Below are 19,855 nucleotides of genomic sequence, written 5' to 3' on the forward strand. Positions count from 1 at the left end.
GAGCGTCGCAACGCCAGCCACACCCCCACAAAACCTCTCACACTCACCCACACACACTTCCTCACTGCAGACAGTACTGAGTAAGAAAAATAAAACCTTAATCACTGTATCACTACAACCAGTCTCCTGCGTATCTGTGCTCCGCCCTTCCCCGGGCTATTTCCCTTACACTGGTGGAGGATGCGGGCATAGAGCACAGACCCGCCAACAACAACAACAAAAAAAAAAAAAAGAGAGAAATATAGAGAAAAAAAAAAGAGAGAGCGAGAAAGAAACATGGACCCCGCACTGAAATGCCTGCTGGAAACTAGCATCCAGCAGCAAACCATTACACAGCAGCTCGCCGACAGCCTCCAGGTCGCGACCCAGACGCTGGTTGCCCTGAGGACCGAGACCCCCGCTGCCTCCACGCCCCTCCCTGATTTGGGACGCGCGATCTGCCGCCTGCTTCCCCCCCTTTTCCCCCTTTCCCCCGAGGAATATCTCGAGGCATACTTCAAGGCCTTTGAGAGTATTGCCAGCCAAGAGGGATGGGACCGGGAAGACGACTGGCCCCGCGCCCTCGGCCCACTGCTCACGGGAGAGGCACACACGGCCTACTATGCCCTCGAGCCGGAGGAGGCTACTGACTACGAGGCGATGAAGGAGGGAGTCCTGACGTGGTGTGGGCGAACCCCCTACCAGGCGGCGATGGAGTTCCATCGCTGGCCCTATCGGCCGGGGGCCCGACCACGCGGACAGCTGAACACCCTCGTCCGGATAACCAAAAGGGGGCTCCAGCCGGACCGGCATACCACCGCGGAGGTGGCGGAAAAAGTGGCCGTAGACCGTTTCCTGAGGGTGTTGCCCTGCACAGAATGCCAGGCCGTAGGGGTGCAAGCACCGGCAACGCCCCAGGAGCTCCTAACTGCCCTCGAGCGAACAATGGCCACCCTCGAGCTCGGCCAAGGTGAACAGCGGCTCCCCGACGCGCCCCTTGGTGCCTCTGGCCCCCGGCCCGACCGCCAACACTGTCCCGGCACCTGGAGGACCTTCCAGAGGTCACCCGTCAGTGTAACCCCCGTGGACGAGCCCATGCCCATGGAGCCAGAGATGGAACCCGCCAGGCTGACCCAGAAGCCGTGGTTAGCAGGGTGCGCCCTCCATTTACGGCAGCCGCCGGATGGCCCCACCCTGACGGTGTGGGTCGAGGGGAGCCCGGTAACCGCCCTGCTAGACACCAGGAGCATGGTGACCCTCGCCCGACAATCCATTCTACCCAAAGGTCTTTGCCCGGGGGGGGGGGGGTTCTCACCGTAACCTGTATCCATGGGGACACCCGGGAAGTTCCAGCAGCCGAGGTCCAGATTCAGGTTAAATCCGGGGTCTGGCCCCTCCAGGTGGGCGTGATCCCCGAGCTCCCGGTACCCCTGTTCCTTGGAAGGGACTGGCCAGGATTCCCGATGGGCCCGGCTATCGAATCCGGCAGGCCGCGGCAACGCACGAAGAGGACCCGGGCCCGGCAGGCCTACCTGGCCCAGGACGACGGAGACGCCTCCACGGAAGGTAAGGCCCCCCTAAACATTAATCCTCTGTCTTCTGTCTTTCACCAGGTGAACCGGGAGGGGAAGTTTGGATGGGAGCAGAAGCAAGACGACCGCCTGAAGCACTGCTGGGCCCAGGTGCGAGTGATAGAGGGAGTCGACCAGAGCCCTGACCTGAGACTCCCTACCTCGTACTTCCTCGTCCGAAGTGGTCTCCTCTATCAACGGGCCTGCCGCCGTGGGGAGCAGGTGGACCTCCTGGTGGTACCCAAATCAAAGACCCAAACAGTAATGCATCTGGCCCACACCCATCCCCTCGGCGGCCACCTGGGGCCATGAAACACCTTGGAGAAGCTGAGGGATCGCTTTGTGTGGCCCGGGATGGACGCGGAGGTCTGGAGCTTCTGCCAGCAATGCCCTCTGTGCCAGTGCACTGCCCCACGGAGGCCCCCACCGGCGCCCCTTATTCCTCTGCCCATTATCGGCGTTCCCTTCGAGTGAGTGGGCATGGACCTCGTGGGCCCTCTTCCCAAGTCTGCCCAGGGCCATGAGTACATCCTGGTCATTGTTGACTACGCCACCCGGTACCCCGAGGTGGTGCCGCTGTGCAAAGCCACCTCCCACAACATCGCCAGGGAGCTGGTACTCCTGTTCAGTCGGGTGGGGATCCCAAAGGATGTGCTGACCGACCAAGGTATGCCTTTTGTATCCAAACTAATGTCCGATCTGTGTCGACGGTTACCGGTGAAGCACCTTAAGACGTCTGTCTATCACACGCAAACCGACGGGCTGGTCGAGCGATTCAACCAGACGCTCAAACGGATGCTACACCGGCTGGTGGACGAGGAAGGGAGGAATTGGGACCTCCTCCTTCCCTACGTGCTCTTTGCCATCCGAGAGAGCCCCCAGGCGTTCACGGGCTTCACCCCCTTTGAGCTCCTTTTTGGACAGCGCCCTCGGGGACTGTTGGACGTGGCCACGAAGCCTGGGAGGAGCAACCGTCCCCATTTCGCTCAGTTATCGAATATGTGCAGGAAATGCAAGCGAAGATTGACCGGGTAGCCCCAATAGTCCAGGAGCACATGCGTGCCACACAGGAGGAACAACGAGGGGTATACAACCGCCCGGCGCAGTCCCGGGAATTCCAACCAGGGGATCAAGTCCTAATACTAGTACCCAGCAGCGCCTGTAAATTCCTGGCCCGGTGGCAAGGCCCGTATACAGTCCTTGAGCGCCGAGACCTCGTCAACTACCGCCTGCAACAGCCCGGTAAGCATGTGGAGGAGAAGCTCTACCACGTGAACCTTCTGAAGAAGTGTGTGAAACCGGCACCGGTAGTGTCGGCGTACGCGGCCCAGGACACAGATCACGGCAAGCATACCTTGGTCGATTTGGGGGAGGACTGTTGGCTCAAATTTAGCCTATTACCCAAAAACACTTAAAATTCAACATAGAAGCCAATACTCACATCTACCTCTGAGCCCAGTTGGAGATGGAAAAAAAGACACCAGCCGTGAGTGAGAAGAAGCAAGGGTCCAGCTTTATTGGTTCCGTTCCACCACATGAGATCCACACCGATGAGAATTCTCAGAAGTGATCTGATACCCTGAGCTTAAGCTCCAGTATTTATACTGTACTTACACAGTAAATAACCCATATGTTTCAAAAAGACTATGATATCACTACCAATAGGGTTAAAAAAAGAGCTCATCTACCTTACTCTTGTGTTCCGAATCAAAACCAAGGGATTTGAATTACCTGTAAAATCAAACGTGGAGAGACAAAACAATCTAGCGTGACCTTGGTCTTACTGTTATCTCGCGGGGGGGGGGGGGCAGCTTGACTCAGCCACCCTTATAAATGGCTCCTCATGGTTCTCTCTTAAAATTAAGGCCTTCCTTGTGAGCCTGCATTTCTAGTTTATAATTTATTTTCATATTTGCTCTATATCTCTATTTTATATATAGTTATACTGCTTGAAAAACGGTTTACTGTACTCCCTACTTCATAATATCTTTATATTACCCTTCTACTGTCCTACATATCCTATTATTCTGTTTTTTATAAAGAGTATATATATTATTATTATAAGATATTACCCTTATAATATCTTAATATTCCTTTTTATTATTCTTATAAAGTTATAGTAGTATGTGTGTGAGAGAGAGTGTGTGTGTGTGTGTGTGTTATGTCTACTTGCCCGCCCTTGACTGTACGAGAGTGTGTGTGTGTGTGTGTGTGTGTGTGTGTTAGCACTCCTCAGCTCGTATACTTCTTTTTGACTTTTTGACTAATAAACCATAGTGTATTACTCTTAAAGATCTAAGATCTTTAAAGTGTGAATCCAATTCAATATTCAATATCAGTCAATATCCACCTCACACCACTTCTGTGTGTCTTGGTGCCCGTCTTTTCTTCTTCTCCCCTTTACTGGATATTAGGTCTCCCTCATGTTTATTTTATGACATTTTTTATCCACAACAGGACCAAGTTGGTGGACCGATTCTCCGACGTGTTTTCTACCTCCCCAGGGATGACACAGCTGGTCCACCACGAGATCAAAACTCCTCCCGGCGTAGTGGTAAGACAAAGGCCCTACCGTGTTCCAGAGGCCCGGCGCAAAGCCATCAATGAAGAAATTGGCTGAATGCTGTGGGATCGCATCATAGAGGAGTCCAGCAGCCCCTGGTCCAGATCCATCGTCGTCGTACCGAAGCCGGACGGGAGTATGCGGCTTTGCAATGACTTCCGGAAGCTGAACCAGGTATTGGAGTTCGATAGCTATCCTCTCCCCCGAGTGGACGACCTCGTGGAGCGACTGGGGAGGGCCCAGTTCATATCTACCCTGGACCTGACCAAAGGTTACTGACAAGTCGCACTAGTGCTGGATGCAAGGCTCAAGACGGCCTTTAGCATGGCCACCGGCCACTGGCAGTACCGGGTTCTCCCCTTTGGGCTACACGGGGCACCTGCAACGTTCCAGAAGTTGATGGACATCCTCCTGCGGCCCCACCGCATGTTTGCAGCTGCCTACCTGGACGACGTAATCATACACTCCTCCACATGGTCGGACCACCTGTTTCATCTGGGGGAGGTCCTGAAGGCACTCCGGGAGGCCAGCCTGACAGCCAACCCCAAGAAATGCCACCTAGGGCTGACCAAGGCCCAGTACCTGGGATATCGCATTGGCCGGGGGATGCTGAAGCCACAAACAAAGAAAATCAAAGCCATAAAGGACTACCCTCGACCCACGTCAAAGAAACAGGTATGTGCCTTCTTGGGGTTGGCGGGGTACTACTGGAGGTTTGTGCCTAATTTCTCTGCTGTGGCTTCCCCCCTCTCAGATCTCACAAAGAAGGGCCAGCCGGACCGGGTTAAGTGGTTAGCCGAAGCGGAGAGGGCCTTCCAAGCCCTGAAATGTGCCCTCACCAGCGCGCCGGTACTGCGCAACCCGGACTTCGCCCTCCCATTCACGGTGCACACCGATGCATCCGAAACCGGGCTTGGCGCAGTTCTCTCATAAACCTTCGACGGAGAAGAACACCCGGTCTTCTATATCAGCCGGAAGTTGTCCCCCGCTGAAAGGAAATATGCAGCCGTGGAGCGAGAGGCCCTGGCAATAAAGTGGGCCATCGAGGAGCTGCGGTACTACCTGGCTGGCCGGCACTTCGTCTGGTACTACCTGGCTGGCCGGCACTAGTAATGGACCACGCCCCCTTACAGTGGATGGCCAAGGCCAAAGACACGAACGCCAGGGTAACCCGCTGGTTCCTCACCTTACAGGACTTCTCATATCAGGTCCAACACCAGGCGGGGGCCCAACATGGGAATGCAGATGGGCTCTCGCGGCGAGACACGCTCTGGGCCCGCCACCCAGCGGCAGTAGGCTCAGAGCTGAGGGGGGGTACTGTCGTGACGGACCGACAGCCGGCGCACATGATAAGAAAGTCGCTCCTTCCCCGACTGCCGTGCAGGCACGAAGCAGACAGCCTCGCGCCAAACACACCATCAGCTGGAAGGACTGTCATGGTGGGGCGGAACCGCCGACACTACATCGGCCGGCGATTGGGGAGTCAGTTGGGAGAATTCCACCACTCAGGCGACGGGGGAAGAGTATAAGAGGACGCTCTTCCGCCCGTCCGAGGGAGAGTACTAACTCACAGACCACGTGCGCGTCCTTTTGCTGCATAAAGGTATACCGACCTCAGACACGGCAACATAATTTCTCTAATCTCTCTCTCTCTCTCGTTCTCTTCCCGAAGGTTCGGGTGCGGACGAAGACGCCAGCTGGTGAGATCACACACGACGGTAGATGATGGCACGGGAAACCCCTGCACTGCAGACAGCACAGAGTAAGAATAATAAAACCTTAATCACTGTATCACTACAACCATTCTCCTGCGTATCTGTGCTCCGCCCTTCCCCGGGCTATTTCCCTTACAATATATATATACAGTATCTCACAAAAGTGAGTACACCCCTCACATTTTTGTAAATATTTGATTATATCTTTTCATGTGACAACACTGGAGAAATGACACTTTGCTACAATGTAAAGTAGTGAGTGTACAGCTTGTGTAACAGTGTAAATTTGCTGTCCCCTCAAAATAACTCAACACACAGCCATTAATGTCTAAACCGCTGGCAACAAAAGTGAGTACACCCCTAAGTGAAAATGTCCAAATTGGGCCCAAAGTGTCAATATTTTGTGTGGCCACCATTATTTTCCAGCACTGCCTTAACCCTCTTGGGAATGGAGTTCACCAGAGCTTCACAGGTTGCTACTGGAGTCCTCTTCCACTCCTCCATGACAACATCACGGAGCTGGTGGATGTTAGAGACCTTGTGCTCCTCCACTTTCCATTTGAGGATGCCCCACAGATGTTCAATAGGGTTTAGGTCTGGAGACATGCTTGGCCAGTCCAACACCTTCACCCTCAGCTTCTTTAGCAAGGCACTGGTCGTCTTGAAGGTGTGTTTGGATTCGTTATCATGCTTCTCCGAAGGGAGGGGATCATGCTCTGCTTCAGTATGTCACAGTACATGTTGGTATTCATGGTTCCCACAATGAACTGTAGCTCCCCAGTGCCGGCAGCACTCATGCAGCCCCAGACCATGACACTCCCACCACCATGCTTGACTGTAGGCAAGACACACTTGTCTTTGTACTCCTCAGCTGGTTGCCTCCACACACTCTTGACACCATCTGAACCAAATAAGTTTATCTTGGTCTCATCAGACCACAGGACATGGTCCCATGTCCTTAGTCTGCTTATCTTCAGCAAACTGTTTGCGGGCTTTCTTGTGCATCATCTTTAGAAGAGTCTTCCTTCTGGGACGACAGCCATGCAGACCAATTTGATGCAGTGTGCGGCGTATGGTCTGAGCACTGACAGGCTGACCCCCCACCCCTTCAACCTCTGCAGCAATGCTGGCAGCACTCATACGTCTATTTCCCAAAGACAACCTCTGGATATGACATTGAGCACTTGCACTCAACTTCTTTGGTCGACCATGGCAAGGCCTGTTCTCAGTGGAACCTGTCCTGTTAAACTGCTGTATGGTCTTGGCCACCGTGCTGCAGCTCATTGTCAGTGTCTTGACAATTTTCTTATAGCCTAGGCCATCTTTATGTAGAGCAACAATTCTTTTTTTCAGTTGCTCAGAGAGTTCTTTGTCATGAGGTGCCATGTTGAACTTCCAGTGACCAGTACAAGGGAGTGTGAGAGCGATGACACCAAATTTAACACACCTGCTCCCCATTCACACCTGAGACCTTGTAACACTATCAAGTCACATGACAACGGGGAGGGAAAATGGCTAATTGGGCCCACTTTGGCCATTTTCACTTAGGGGTGTACTCACTTCTGTTGCCAGCGGTTTAGACATTAATGGCTGTGTGTTGAGTTATTTTGAGGGGACAGCAAATTTACACTGTTATACAAGCTGTACACTCACTACTTTACATTGTAGCAAAGTGTCATTTCTTCAGTGTTGTCCCATGAAAAGATATAATCAAATATTTACAAACATGTGAGGGGTGTACTCACTTTTGTGAGATACTGTGTGTATATATATATATATATATATATATATATATATATATATATATATATATATATCTCACATGACCGAGAAAGAAACATCACACAAATAGTGTTGAATTTTAATAAATTAATATCATGCTTGATTTTTCTCTTTCTATCTGTCTTTATTGTCATTAATGATAAAAAAAAAGTGTGTTGGTTAGAGAAGTTCTGTAACACACAGAAATCAGTCTAGAGTTTAGTTTTTTAATATAATGATGGACTGAATCTGAAGGAAGAAATGGTTAAAAGAGGAGTGTTTATAATCTCTCCGTCTTTGTGCTCCTCCTCCAAAACCACCTGATTCACACAGAGAACCAGATAGTTCATTTCAAAGGACACGAAACTCAGAGTTCAGTACAGTCTCTCTCTCTCTCTCTCTCTCTCTCTCTCTCTCTCTCTCTCTGTCAGTGTGTAAGTTCAAGAACATGGCCGAGGCGAGTATTTCATTAGATCAGCTTTCAGTGGATCGGTTCAGCTGTCCAGTTTGTCTGGATCTACTGAAGGATCCGGTGGTGATCCCATGTGGTCACAGTTTCTGTAAGGTGTGTATTAATGACTGCTGGGATCAGGAAGATGAGAGCGGAGTGTATCGCTGTCCTCAGTGCAGAGACACTTTCACTCCAAGGCCTGTTCTACGCAGAAACAACATGCTGGCTGAAGTGGTGGAGAAACTGAAGAAGAAGACTGAAATCCAAGCTGGTTCTCCTGCTCACTGTTATGCTGGACCTGGAGATGTGGAGTGTGATTTCTGCACCGGGAGAAAACACAAAGCCGTCAAGTCCTGTCTGATGTGTCTGGCCTCCTTTTGTGAAACTCATCTGAAACCTCACTATGAAGTTCCTTCCTGGAAAAAGCACAAGTTAGTCGAAGCTTCTGGAAATCTACAAGAGAAGATCTGCTCTGAGCATGATAAAGTGCTGGAGATCTACTGTCGTACTGACCAAAGCTTCATCTGTTATCTGTGTATGATGGAAAAACACAAAAGCCACGACACAGTCTCAGTTAAAGTGTACAGAACTGAAAAACGGGTAAGAACCAGAGACAGTTTTTAGGACCGATTAATTCTATTCATGTCTAAAATCAGTTGTTTTAACCTAGTTAAAATTTTATTTGTAATTTTTAAAAAAAATTCCATTTGTGTATTCATAATAATTTTAATATCTTTTAAAAGATTATTGAAATATAATTTATCATCATTAAGAGAATGTTGAATTTCTTCTTGCTCAGTGATGGTCATAAACTCGTCAGACAGGTAAGTGAACATTTCTGCTGACTGGGTGAGGCAACACACACATTCCACAAAGAGAGATAGATAGAGAGAGAGACAGACAGACAGACTCAGGGTAAAGCAACTCACATTTCAAAACATTTCTCCTGCACGTAGTTGACAGTTGCATTTTTCTGCCAGGGAGGTAGAAATTGTCGTGGATAAAAATGACATGAAATAAACATGAGGGAGACCTAGTATGAGTAATATGTAATTTTATTGAAAATTCACAGGACTGGTGGGTGCGTAATCTTGAGGAGAGCGGTAGGGGGAAGAAAATGGGGTAGCATGGGATAGCCAGCAAGGGTGAAATAAGGAGAACACTGAGAGTATGGCGGACTCGACAGGTGAGAAGAGGGAAGAATGGTCAGAGCCCAGATCAGAGAAGGTGACATCATCCTCAGACTGAAAGCTGGAGGGAGGGTCAGGCGGAGGGTCTGTCTGTGTAGAGGCGTCAATACACACATTCACAGGGTGGATTCTGTATCTGGGGGGGGGGGGACCCCGCATTTCCATTTCCAGAGGGGGTGCTGCGAAGAACGTTAAGTAGCACCATGATGTCAGCAGTGAGATGCGCGAGCTGATAGTGAGTGTTCAGATCCAAATCCAGCCCCTCCAGTAAAGGAGAGAAGGAAAAATGACGACGGGCACCTAGACACACAGAAGCGGTATTAGGCGGATATTGACGAATTAGATTCACACTTTAAGATCTTTTAAGAGTAAACACACTATGGTTTATTAGTCACAGAGAAGTATAAGAGCTGAGGAGTGCAAACACACACACTCTCTCTGTCTCTCTCTCTCTCTCTCTCTCTCTCTCTCTCACACACATAACATTATAACTTTATAAGAATAATAAAAAGGAATATTAAGATATTATAAGAGTAGTATAAAGAGTTGTAGGATATTAGAAGGGTAATATAATGATATTATGAAGTTGGAAGTACAGTAAACCATTTGCAAGCAGTATAACTATATATAAAATAGAGATATAGAGCAAATATGAAAGTAAATTATAAACCAGAAATACAGAAAAATGTAAAAGAAACTTACTCATAACTCAGATGGTGAAGATTCTTGTCTCGCAAGGAAGGCCTTAATTTTAAGAGAAAACCATGAGTAGCCATTTATAAGGGTAGCTGAGTCAAGCTGCCCCCGCGAGATAACAGTGAGACCAAGGTCTCTCTAAATTGTTTTGTCTCTCTCCCATTTCGATCCTAATGGTATCCAGAAAGTCCTCTTTCAAAACATAATGGTAAATTTGATAAGCCTCTTTCAAAATATAATGGTAAATTTGACAAGCCTCTTTCAAGACATAATGGTAATGTAGATGAGATCTTTTTTAACCCTACTGGTATTGATATCATAGTCTTTCTGAAACATATTGGTTATCTACTGTGTAAATACAGTATAAATACTGGAGCTTGAGCTCCAGGTGTCAGATCACTTCTGAGAATTCTCATCAGTGTGGATCTCGTGTGGTGGAACGGAACCAATAAATCTGGACCCTTGCTTCTTCTCACTCACGGCTGGTGTCTTTTTTTCTATCTCCAGCTGGGTTTACAGATGTGAATATTTGCTTCTATGTTGAATTTTAAGTGTTTTTGGGTAATAGGCTAAATTTGGACCAGCATCCTGGCCAGCATCCTGGCCCATCCTGCAGCTTTAAATAGGCCGCTCTAATAAAAAGACAAAAGCAGTTCATTAACAGGATTATATGGGAGGAATAAAAGGGACGTCTTGGGCATGGAACCATCAACCAGGCTTTTACATTTTAAGCATGTGCACACAGGACACAACTAATAAACTCACACACAGTACACACTAACTTTACAGAACAGCTCGAGACACAGCTGTGTAAAACATATTTTAAATTTATTACCGTTAAACCTCATGAGTGTTGCAGCAAAAACATTCACCTTACAGTCAGGAGAAGGTGAGTTTAAATACCATCAGTGCTGTACACCAACATAACTGGCCTGCGGTCTCCTCTGTCAATTAGAACAACAGTATCCGTGTGTGTGTGAGCTCATGTGTAGAGGAAGTGGAGTAAATAAAAAACCTAATCAACTAAATGTTCACAGAGTGAGTTAAAGGAGGAGCAGATGAAATCCCAGCAGAGAATCCAGGAGAAGCAGAAGAAGGTGCAGGAGCTGAAACAGGCTGTGAACACTATAAAGGTGAGCAGTGAGCAGAGACAGAGCTGCTCCTAGAAACACACACAACATGGACAACGAGTCGTTTAGAGTCCCAGTAAGAGACGGAATGATGGATGAGCTTGTGTGTGTGTGTGTGTGTGTGTGTGTGTGTGTGTGTGTGTGTCTCCTAACAGCTCAGTGCACAGACAGCAGTGGAGGACAGTGAGAGGATCTTTACTGAGATGATCAGCTCCGTGGAGAAAAGGCGCTCGGAGGTGACGGAGCTGATCAGAGCTCAGGAGAAGGCTGAACTGAGTCGAGCTGAACGACTCCTGGAGCAACTGGAGCAGGAGATCGCTGATCTTCAGAGGAGAGTCACTGAGCTGGAGCAGCTTTCACACACACACGATCACCTCCACTTCCTACAGAAAATAAAGGTACACTACATCCACATTTCCAGGTGAAATATACAGGTTATGGTTCATTGGATAAAGAATGGTTCTTAGACGTCTAAAACTGTTCCACTTCGAACCTTTTCTAATATGGAAACAACCTGCTGTAATATTTTACTTAAAAACTTTAAAGTAATTGTAGCTGTAATTTCTTCTCCTAATTTTATGCCTAATTGCTGTACGCAGGTTTTAGTCTCTGGCCCTCGCTCTCCCGACTTAATTAGACCAGAGTTTCAGTCTGATCTCCGTGAGGACTCACGCATCATCACTGTCAATCAACATCTCTCATTTGATGGAGTGAGGAAATCTCTCTCTGCTCTGAAAAAGAGACTCGAGGAATTCTGCCAGGAGGAATTCATCAGAATCCCTGAACATGGTGAGAGAAATTGTCCTGCTGGGAAATCTTTACTTTCTCTGCAGCTCGGTAAAGAGAGACATCAAATTTCCCCAAAACACACAGAAATGATTTCCTATGATTACGTGAACTTCCTGTTATTGCTGCCCTCTACTGGAAAGATGATTTTATACAGTTACACTTTTTATTCATGTCTTAATAGTGTAAAAGCTTCTGTTTTATTTTCAGTTATTCTACTATGAATAAAGCACAGAGGACACACACACATTTATTCACACACTCCTACAAAGAGAGAGAGACAGAGAGAGTTTATAAGTCATATGAATAACATTTATTCAGTCAGAACATTTCTTCTGTAGTCATTAGTTACCAAAGCAGCTCTCTGCTCGTGCTCACGTTATTAATAAAGTTTATTTCTCCGTCATTCAGAAGGAAAAAATCTCATTTAAATCCCACAGCTAGAGAATGTGTTTTCTAAAATAAAACGCTGATTAAACATCAGACACAAATCTGATCCCTTTAAACTGTTTCCGTCTTTTACACCACCTGATTTTTCCTTCTCCATTTTGTTTCTGTGTCTCCACAGCTGCAGCAGTTCAGATCATTTTACCCTCAGAACCAAAGAGCAGACAAGATTTTCTGCAGTGTAAAACTCACACACACACACACACTCACACACACACACACACGCACACACACACAAACACATACACTCTCACACACTCACACACACACACACACACATACACTCATACACACTCTTACACACACATACACTAATACACACACTCACACACACACACACAGATACATACACACACACACTCACACTCTCACTCACTCACACACACACTCTCTCACTCACACACACATACACACTCACACACACACACTCTCACATACACATACACACACACACACACACACACACACACACACACACATCCTGTGATTAATATCTAACATGTTCAAATTTGTCATGTGTTTAGATTTCTGTGATCTGACTCTGGATCCCAACACAGTAAATTATAACCTCATTCTGTCTGAGAGGAACAGAGCGGTGACACGCAGTGAAAGAAAGCAGCAGTACTCTGATCATCCAGAGAGATTTGATTCCTGTCAGGTGTTGTGTAAGGAGAGTGTGTGTGGACGCTGTTACTGGGAGGTGGAGTGGAGCGGTGTTGGTGTGTACATATCAGTCTCATATAAAGACATCAGCAGGAAAGGACGGGGTAATGAGTGTTGGTTTGGAGGCAACAATCAGTCCTGGAGTCTGTGGTGTTATTCTTCTTCTCTCTTTTTCTATCACAACAACATTGAGACTGATCTCAGAGTTCCATCATCCTCCAGAATAGGAGTGTATGTGGATCACAGTGCAGGAACTCTGTCCTTCTACAGCGTCTCTGACACGATGAAGCTCCTCCACAGAGTCCACACCACGTTCACTCAGCCCTTATACGCTGGGTTCTGGCTGCGCTCTAGTGGATCAACTGTGAGATTACGTGATCCAGAATAAAATATCAGTAATGTGATTTTATTGAATTAAAATGAGCAACTTTACTTTTTTATTTCAAGCTTAATTCCAATGTAATATTTATTGTCCAAATGTAATACATTTATTTGTGATTTCCCAATTTTCCTTAATAATGTTAGATCTTTCTTTTAGAAGATTTTAATGTTATACAGTAGTGCTTGAAAGTTTGTGAACCCTTTAGAATTTTCTGTATATCTGCATAAGACCTAAATCATCATCAGATTTACAGTCCTAAAACAAGAAACTATTACACTTGGTCATTTATTTATTGAGGAAAATGATCCAATATTACATATCTGTGAGGGGTAAAAGTATGTGCACCTTTGCTGTCAGTATCTGGTGTGACCCCCTTGTGCAGCAATAACTGCAGATAAACGTTTGGGGTAACTGTTGATCAGTCCTGCACATCGGCTTGGAGGAATTTTAGCCCGTTCCTCAGTACAGAACAGCTTCAACTCTGGGATGTTGGTGGGTTTCCTCACATGAACTGCTCGCTTCCGGTTCTTCCACAACATTTCTATTGGATTAAGGTCAGGGCCTTGACGGCCATTCCACAACATTAACTTTAACCGTTCTTTGGTTAGAGTGACTTGTGTGTTTAGAATCGTTGTCTTGCTGCATGACCCACTTTCTCTTGAGATTCAGATCACGTTCAGATGTCCTGACATGTTCCTTTAGAATTTGCTGGAATAATTCAGAATTCACTGTTCCATCAATGATGGCAAACCGTCCCGGCCCAGATGCAGCAAAACAGCCCCAAACCATGACACTACCACCACCATGTTTCACAGATGGGATAAGGTTCTTATGCTGGAATATAGTGTTTTCATTTCTCCAACATAACATTTGTCATTTAACCCAATTATATTTTATTATTTTATTATAATATTATATTTTGGTCTCATCCATCCACAAAACATTTTTTTCAGTAGCCTTCTGGCTTCTCCATGTGATCTTTAGCAAACTGCAGAGGGGCAGCAATGTTCTTTCTCCTTGCAACCCCGCCATGTACACCATTGCTGTTCAGTGTTCTCCTGAGGGTAGGCTCATGAACATTAACATTCGCCAACGTGAAGTCCCTCACTCACACCTGATCATCATCCCACTGATTGAAAACACCTAAATATAATTTCACCTTCAAATTAACTGCTAATCCTAGAGGTTCACATACTTTTGCCACTCACAGATATGTAATATTGGATCATTATATAATATTTTTGTCTCAGTTGTTTAATTGGGTTCTCTTTATCTACTTTTAGGACAAAGTCTGAGGATGTTTTCGGTCATATTCTGCTTCAATACTGTGTTAAAATTCATGTTGGTCTACTCATTAATCTTACATATGAATCATCATGACTGTACTTATACTGTATATATTCATTTGGATGGATTCTTGGATAACAAAATAAAAAATATATTTAAATATGTGTTAAATCCATGTGTAATGTCTATTTTTGTGTCATTTTTGTTTGTTTTGGTATGACTATTACACTAAGTGTTGCCTTAATGAGTACCTTGTAATCAGAATTTAATAAAGGCGGTAAATGCAAAGCTAATGTAGGATGTGAACATTACAGTGTTATGTATGTTTACAAAAAAAAGACTGTGTAATCTCAGTGTTTCTCACTCACCAGTGATATTTCACCCTCTTTTCACAACTTCCTCTGGTGATTGTGTGTTACAGCACTATGCAGCGCACTACTTAGGGATTTCTAGCGTTTTATAAACCTTCCTGGACGCAGTGTGAACATCCAGAGCATTCAAAATCCCAGAATACACAGAGAACCTCCTGCAGCATACAGTAGCTGCACACACAAATCCAGGGGTGCCCACACATTTTTGACTTGCGAGCTACTTTTAACAGGACCAGTCAAAGAGATCTACCTACACAAAAAATACAAAACATATACTTATTTATATATATATATTGAGTATACTTCAAATATATATACACACACAATAATGTTCATGTACCTTGGATAACTGCATGAGCCCTTATGGCACACTACAATTCAGTACATTTTTGGTCATTACCTTACACTGAATAGAATCAGCCAGGGTTGCACAGTCCGGACAGTAGCTGCTGGTAGCCAGCCTCAAGCAGGCCTCCAAATGATGATTAGTCATTGTGGAACGGCATTTGGACTTAATAATCTTCATGTGGGAAAAGGCTGACTCACATAAATAAGTAGAGCCAAATAATGCAGTCAAGGAGGTTGCACATTTCCTCATGTTTGGGTACTTTTCCCCTGTGAGTAAGTTCCAAAACTGTCCATGAGCCCCGGACTTCAGCTGAATGTCAGTCTGTAGTTTCAAAATCTCATCCTCCACTTCAGACGAGTTCAGGTGAAACAGCGTTGAAATCTTCGATGCGAGTGAATCAACCTCAACATTGTCCCTGAATGGGTAGCACATGAATGTAGCGACTGGCTCCAGTAAAGCAAAGTCTTGAAAGCGTCTGTCAAACTCTGACCGACAGCTGTCAATCTGCTCCGTGTAGCGTGCAATGTTCAACTGCGCACAAGCCGCAATTCCGCTGCGGCTCCAGATCTGACGCGAGGTTTTGGAAGTTCCCAGAATCATGGCGCTGCAGCTTTGAGGACAGAAGTTGCATTTTCCGTTTAAAGGCATTAACTGAGCTGATCATATTGACCACGGTTTTGTGTTTTCCTTCAGCTCTGAATTAAGCTCATTTAACATGTTGGTCAGATCGGTTAAAAATTCCAAGTCCAGCAGCCACTGATCATCATTGAGTTGGTGCATTCTGCATGTTTAACAGCAAAAAGAAACTCCCTTATCTCCGGACAGAGCTCTCGAAATCTCTATAGGAATTACCCCTACTAAGCCATCTCACGTCAGTGTGCAGCAGGAGCTCAGAGTGGTCGCAGTCTGCCTTCTCCAGATGCGCACGAACAGCCGTCTTTGAAGTGATCTAGCACATATAGAACAGGCGATCTTTGTTGCCACATCCATGATCTCTTTCATGTTTAGCATTTTTGCGCATAAGACTTGTTGGTGTATTATGCAGTGGTAGTTAAGGAAGTCAGGGAAAGCATCGTCCTCCCTGCACTTGGCAATGAATCCATTTGCGCTGCCAACCATTGCAGGCGCACCGTCCGTGGTGACTGATATCAATTTTCACACTGGGAGCTGGGTTTTGTCAATGAAGTCTTTAAAAGACTGAAAAATGTCCTCTCCCTACGATTTCGCTCGATAGCCTTTAGCGCTGGCGCGTTTGATCACACACGCGTGATGAGAGAAAAGACGAGATCTCAGACTGGCTGCCCTCTACATCAACGCTAACATCTATTTTTTTTTGAATGGCGATCGACGTATTGGGCACCCCTGTTCTACAGCGACTCTGACACGATGAAGCTCCTCCACAGAGTCCACACCACATTCACTCAGACTCCATACGCTGGATTCTGGCTCAGCTCTAGTGGATCAACTGTGAGATTATGTGATCCAGAATAAAATATCAGTAATGTGATTTTATTGAATTAAAATGAGCAAAAATATCATCTTTACTCAAATATAGATATAATATGAGTAAGTTATTTTATATTTCCTAATTGTCTTTAATACTGTTACAGCTTCTTTATTCTGTCCTTTAAGAGATTTTAATGTTATGATAATGTGGCTATCATTGGAAAAAAAACATCCACATTGTTCCTTATTTTGTTCCTGACTAAAACTATTATACTAAACACATGCTATAATAGCTGGTGTGTGTTTTTATTAGTATTACTTCAAATAAATTATTTAGGTTTCCAGTTCAGAATAATATTAGTCTGGTGTTCTCATGTCTCACATCTACCAAATTTATAATGTAATCTCAGAATTTTAAAATAAATAAATAAACATAATGTATTGCTGTCATGTATCAAGGATGGGTTCGGAAGCATTCGCAGATAATTAACATTTAGTATATAAACAAACAACAAAAAGACACTAAGAGAACTAGGCAAAACACTATGGCAAGAAACACAAAACAGTGATATGAAAGACGGAGAAACAGTGCAGACAATGGCTACACACACACACTCATTAACAGAAACGTGAATCAGGTGCAGGTGGTCATGTGACATGTAGTGCAGTGGCTGATGGGAACTGGAGTCCAGAGTTTCTTGATACATGACAGAACCTATACCTACCCCCCCCCCCACGGCTTGCTGCAGCAGCTCTCGTTGCGTTAGAATGCGGTCGATCTGAGCAAGTTGTTCGTTTATCTTTTTACTCCGTTTCCAGTACAATCTATACCACTCCTCAGACTCAGCATCTCCGGCGCCGCTCATGCTGATCTGCTGCTTCCGATTGTGGGTCTTTCATCCTGTCACGTATCAAGGATGGGTTCAGAAGCAATCGCAGATAATTAACATTTATTATATAAACAAACAACAAAACTAAGACAACTAGGCAAACCACTATGGCAAGAAAGACAGAAGTCTAAGACAACAAAAGACAAAGAAACAGCGCAGACAATGGCTATATATACAAGTGTGCTCATTAACAGAAACGTGAATCAGGTGCACGTGGTCATGTGACATGTAGTGCAGTGCAGTGGCTGATGGGAACTGGAGTCCAGAGTTTCCTGATACATGACAATAGTGTTACTGTGTTTGTAATTCTTTATATTATCTGTCTACTGACTGCATCCTTTACAGCAATACATCAACTGCATGATATTATTAAATGATTACGTTTTTCCTCAAATGTTTTTCCAGTGAAGGTTTTATTTTATTCTGTTTTTTATTATTATTCACGAACCAGGTTTAATAATGTACTTAACAAGAGACGACTATAGCTACCGGTTTAGCGTTATGCAGACTGCATGTCTATATCATGACAAATTCAGCTCAAAAACATTGTTTGTGTCAGTAATACAGTTTCACAAAATGCAGAGTAAATTCTATTACAGACATTAAATACCCAAACCAAATCTCTCTCTGTCTGTCTTTACTGTCATTACTGATAAAATAAAGTGTGTTGGGTAGAGTAGGAGTTCTGTAACACGCAGAAATCAGTCTGAGAGTGTTTAGTCTTTAATATAATGATGGACTGAATCTGAAGGAAGAAATGGTTAACAGAGGAGTGTTCATAATCTCTCCGTCTTTGTGCTCCTCCTCCAAAACCACCTCCTCATACACACAGAGAACCAGGAAGTTCATTTCAAAGGCTGTTATTAAAGTTGTTTACGATTGCTATGACAATTTTTTCAATACTTTGAACAATTTTCCTAAATTCTTAACACAGTTAGCACAACATCCGTCTGTGTAGGCTGTACAATTAACACATTTCTTGTTGCTTTGGCACAAAACGCGTACAGTTAACGCACATTTAAAATGCTTGAACTTCTTTTACACACAAGCTCAACCAAGACCAAAACAGTGGATTTGTACTGCCAAATGTACAAATGCTTTCACACTGTATGTCAGAACAGATAACATCATGTTCTAAAGCTAACTTATAGGATAAAGTCAAAGTGAACAGCTGTTCATATTGTGAATTGAAACATGTATATATCCCCTGTATTTTATTCCATTGCTACCGAGAAACAGCTGATTGAAGTTGGGCAAATAGATCAATCACGGCTGATTCCCAGCTAGGAAACACACTCAGGTGTTGAGCTTCTGTCAATCGCATGACCATATGGTATACAATAAAAGAGGACCTCTTTGGGCTGATCTTGTGTGGAAAAGGAACAATATAGAGCAACAAAAAGTAAGAAAAATGCCTGCACAAGGGAGAGGAAGACAAGTACCAGGACAAGGCAGAGGAAGACGAGTACCAGGACAAGGGAGATGAGTAGGACAAGGGAGATGAGTGGGGCAAGGGCAAGGTTGAGGAATACCTGGACGAGGACAAGGTAGAGAGAGAGGAGTTAGAATGCGTGGTGGCGCACAGAGAAGGGCCAGAGCTAGGGTACCTGATGAAATAAGAGCTGCTATCATAGACCATGTCATAATCCACGGGCTATCATACAGAGAGCCTGGTGAACGAGTACAACCAAATCTCAGCCAGGGGACACAGTGGGATCCATTGTCCGGATTTTTCGAGAAACCGACAGGTATGATATTGTATAAGGGCTCCTCCTACTGCAAAGTGTAAATACAGTCATTTTACCATGTATTACTGTACAATGACCATATGCCTGTATGGCAGATTAGAAGATGGCTTTTTTCTTTTTTTATTATTATTCTGTGGCTTTTTCTCTTTGTATATTTTGTATTTTCACACAATAAACAGCAGTTATATTGCATATCTTGCAGTAATGTCCTGTTGCAAATAGAGACTTTTCTGCAGCAGTTCTGTCTTCTTTTTTTCATAAACCGAACATTCTGTAAAGCTACTCTGGGATAGGTCATTCATTTTTTGTACTGAATTTCTGCAGCAAAGGAAACAAAATGCATGCATTTAGTAAACCCAACAAAACCAAAATGTAGAGAGGCTTCAAAAGAAACTGCAGTGCAAAGCACAATCTATGATCAATACAATAT

General features: G+C 45.1%; 1 protein-coding gene across 1 annotated transcript; it reads left to right on the forward strand.

Annotated features, from left to right (window-relative positions):
- Positions 1-5,609: 5,609 nt before the first annotated feature.
- On the forward strand, positions 5,610-15,212 carry LOC128618833 (tripartite motif-containing protein 16-like). Its single transcript, XM_053642534.1, has 8 exons — positions 5,610-5,691; positions 5,786-5,875; positions 8,021-8,640; positions 10,964-11,059; positions 11,212-11,454; positions 11,656-11,845; positions 12,411-12,470; positions 12,814-15,212. Exons 2-8 carry the CDS (start codon positions 5,836-5,838, stop codon positions 13,338-13,340), a joined length of 1,776 nt encoding a protein of 591 aa, XP_053498509.1. The 5' UTR covers positions 5,610-5,691; positions 5,786-5,835; the 3' UTR covers positions 13,341-15,212.
- The last annotated feature ends 4,643 nt before the right edge of the window (positions 15,213-19,855 follow it).

Source organism: Ictalurus furcatus, chromosome 2 (genome assembly GCF_023375685.1).
Source record: "Ictalurus furcatus strain D&B chromosome 2, Billie_1.0, whole genome shotgun sequence".
Taxonomy (NCBI): Eukaryota; Metazoa; Chordata; class Actinopteri; order Siluriformes; family Ictaluridae; genus Ictalurus; species Ictalurus furcatus.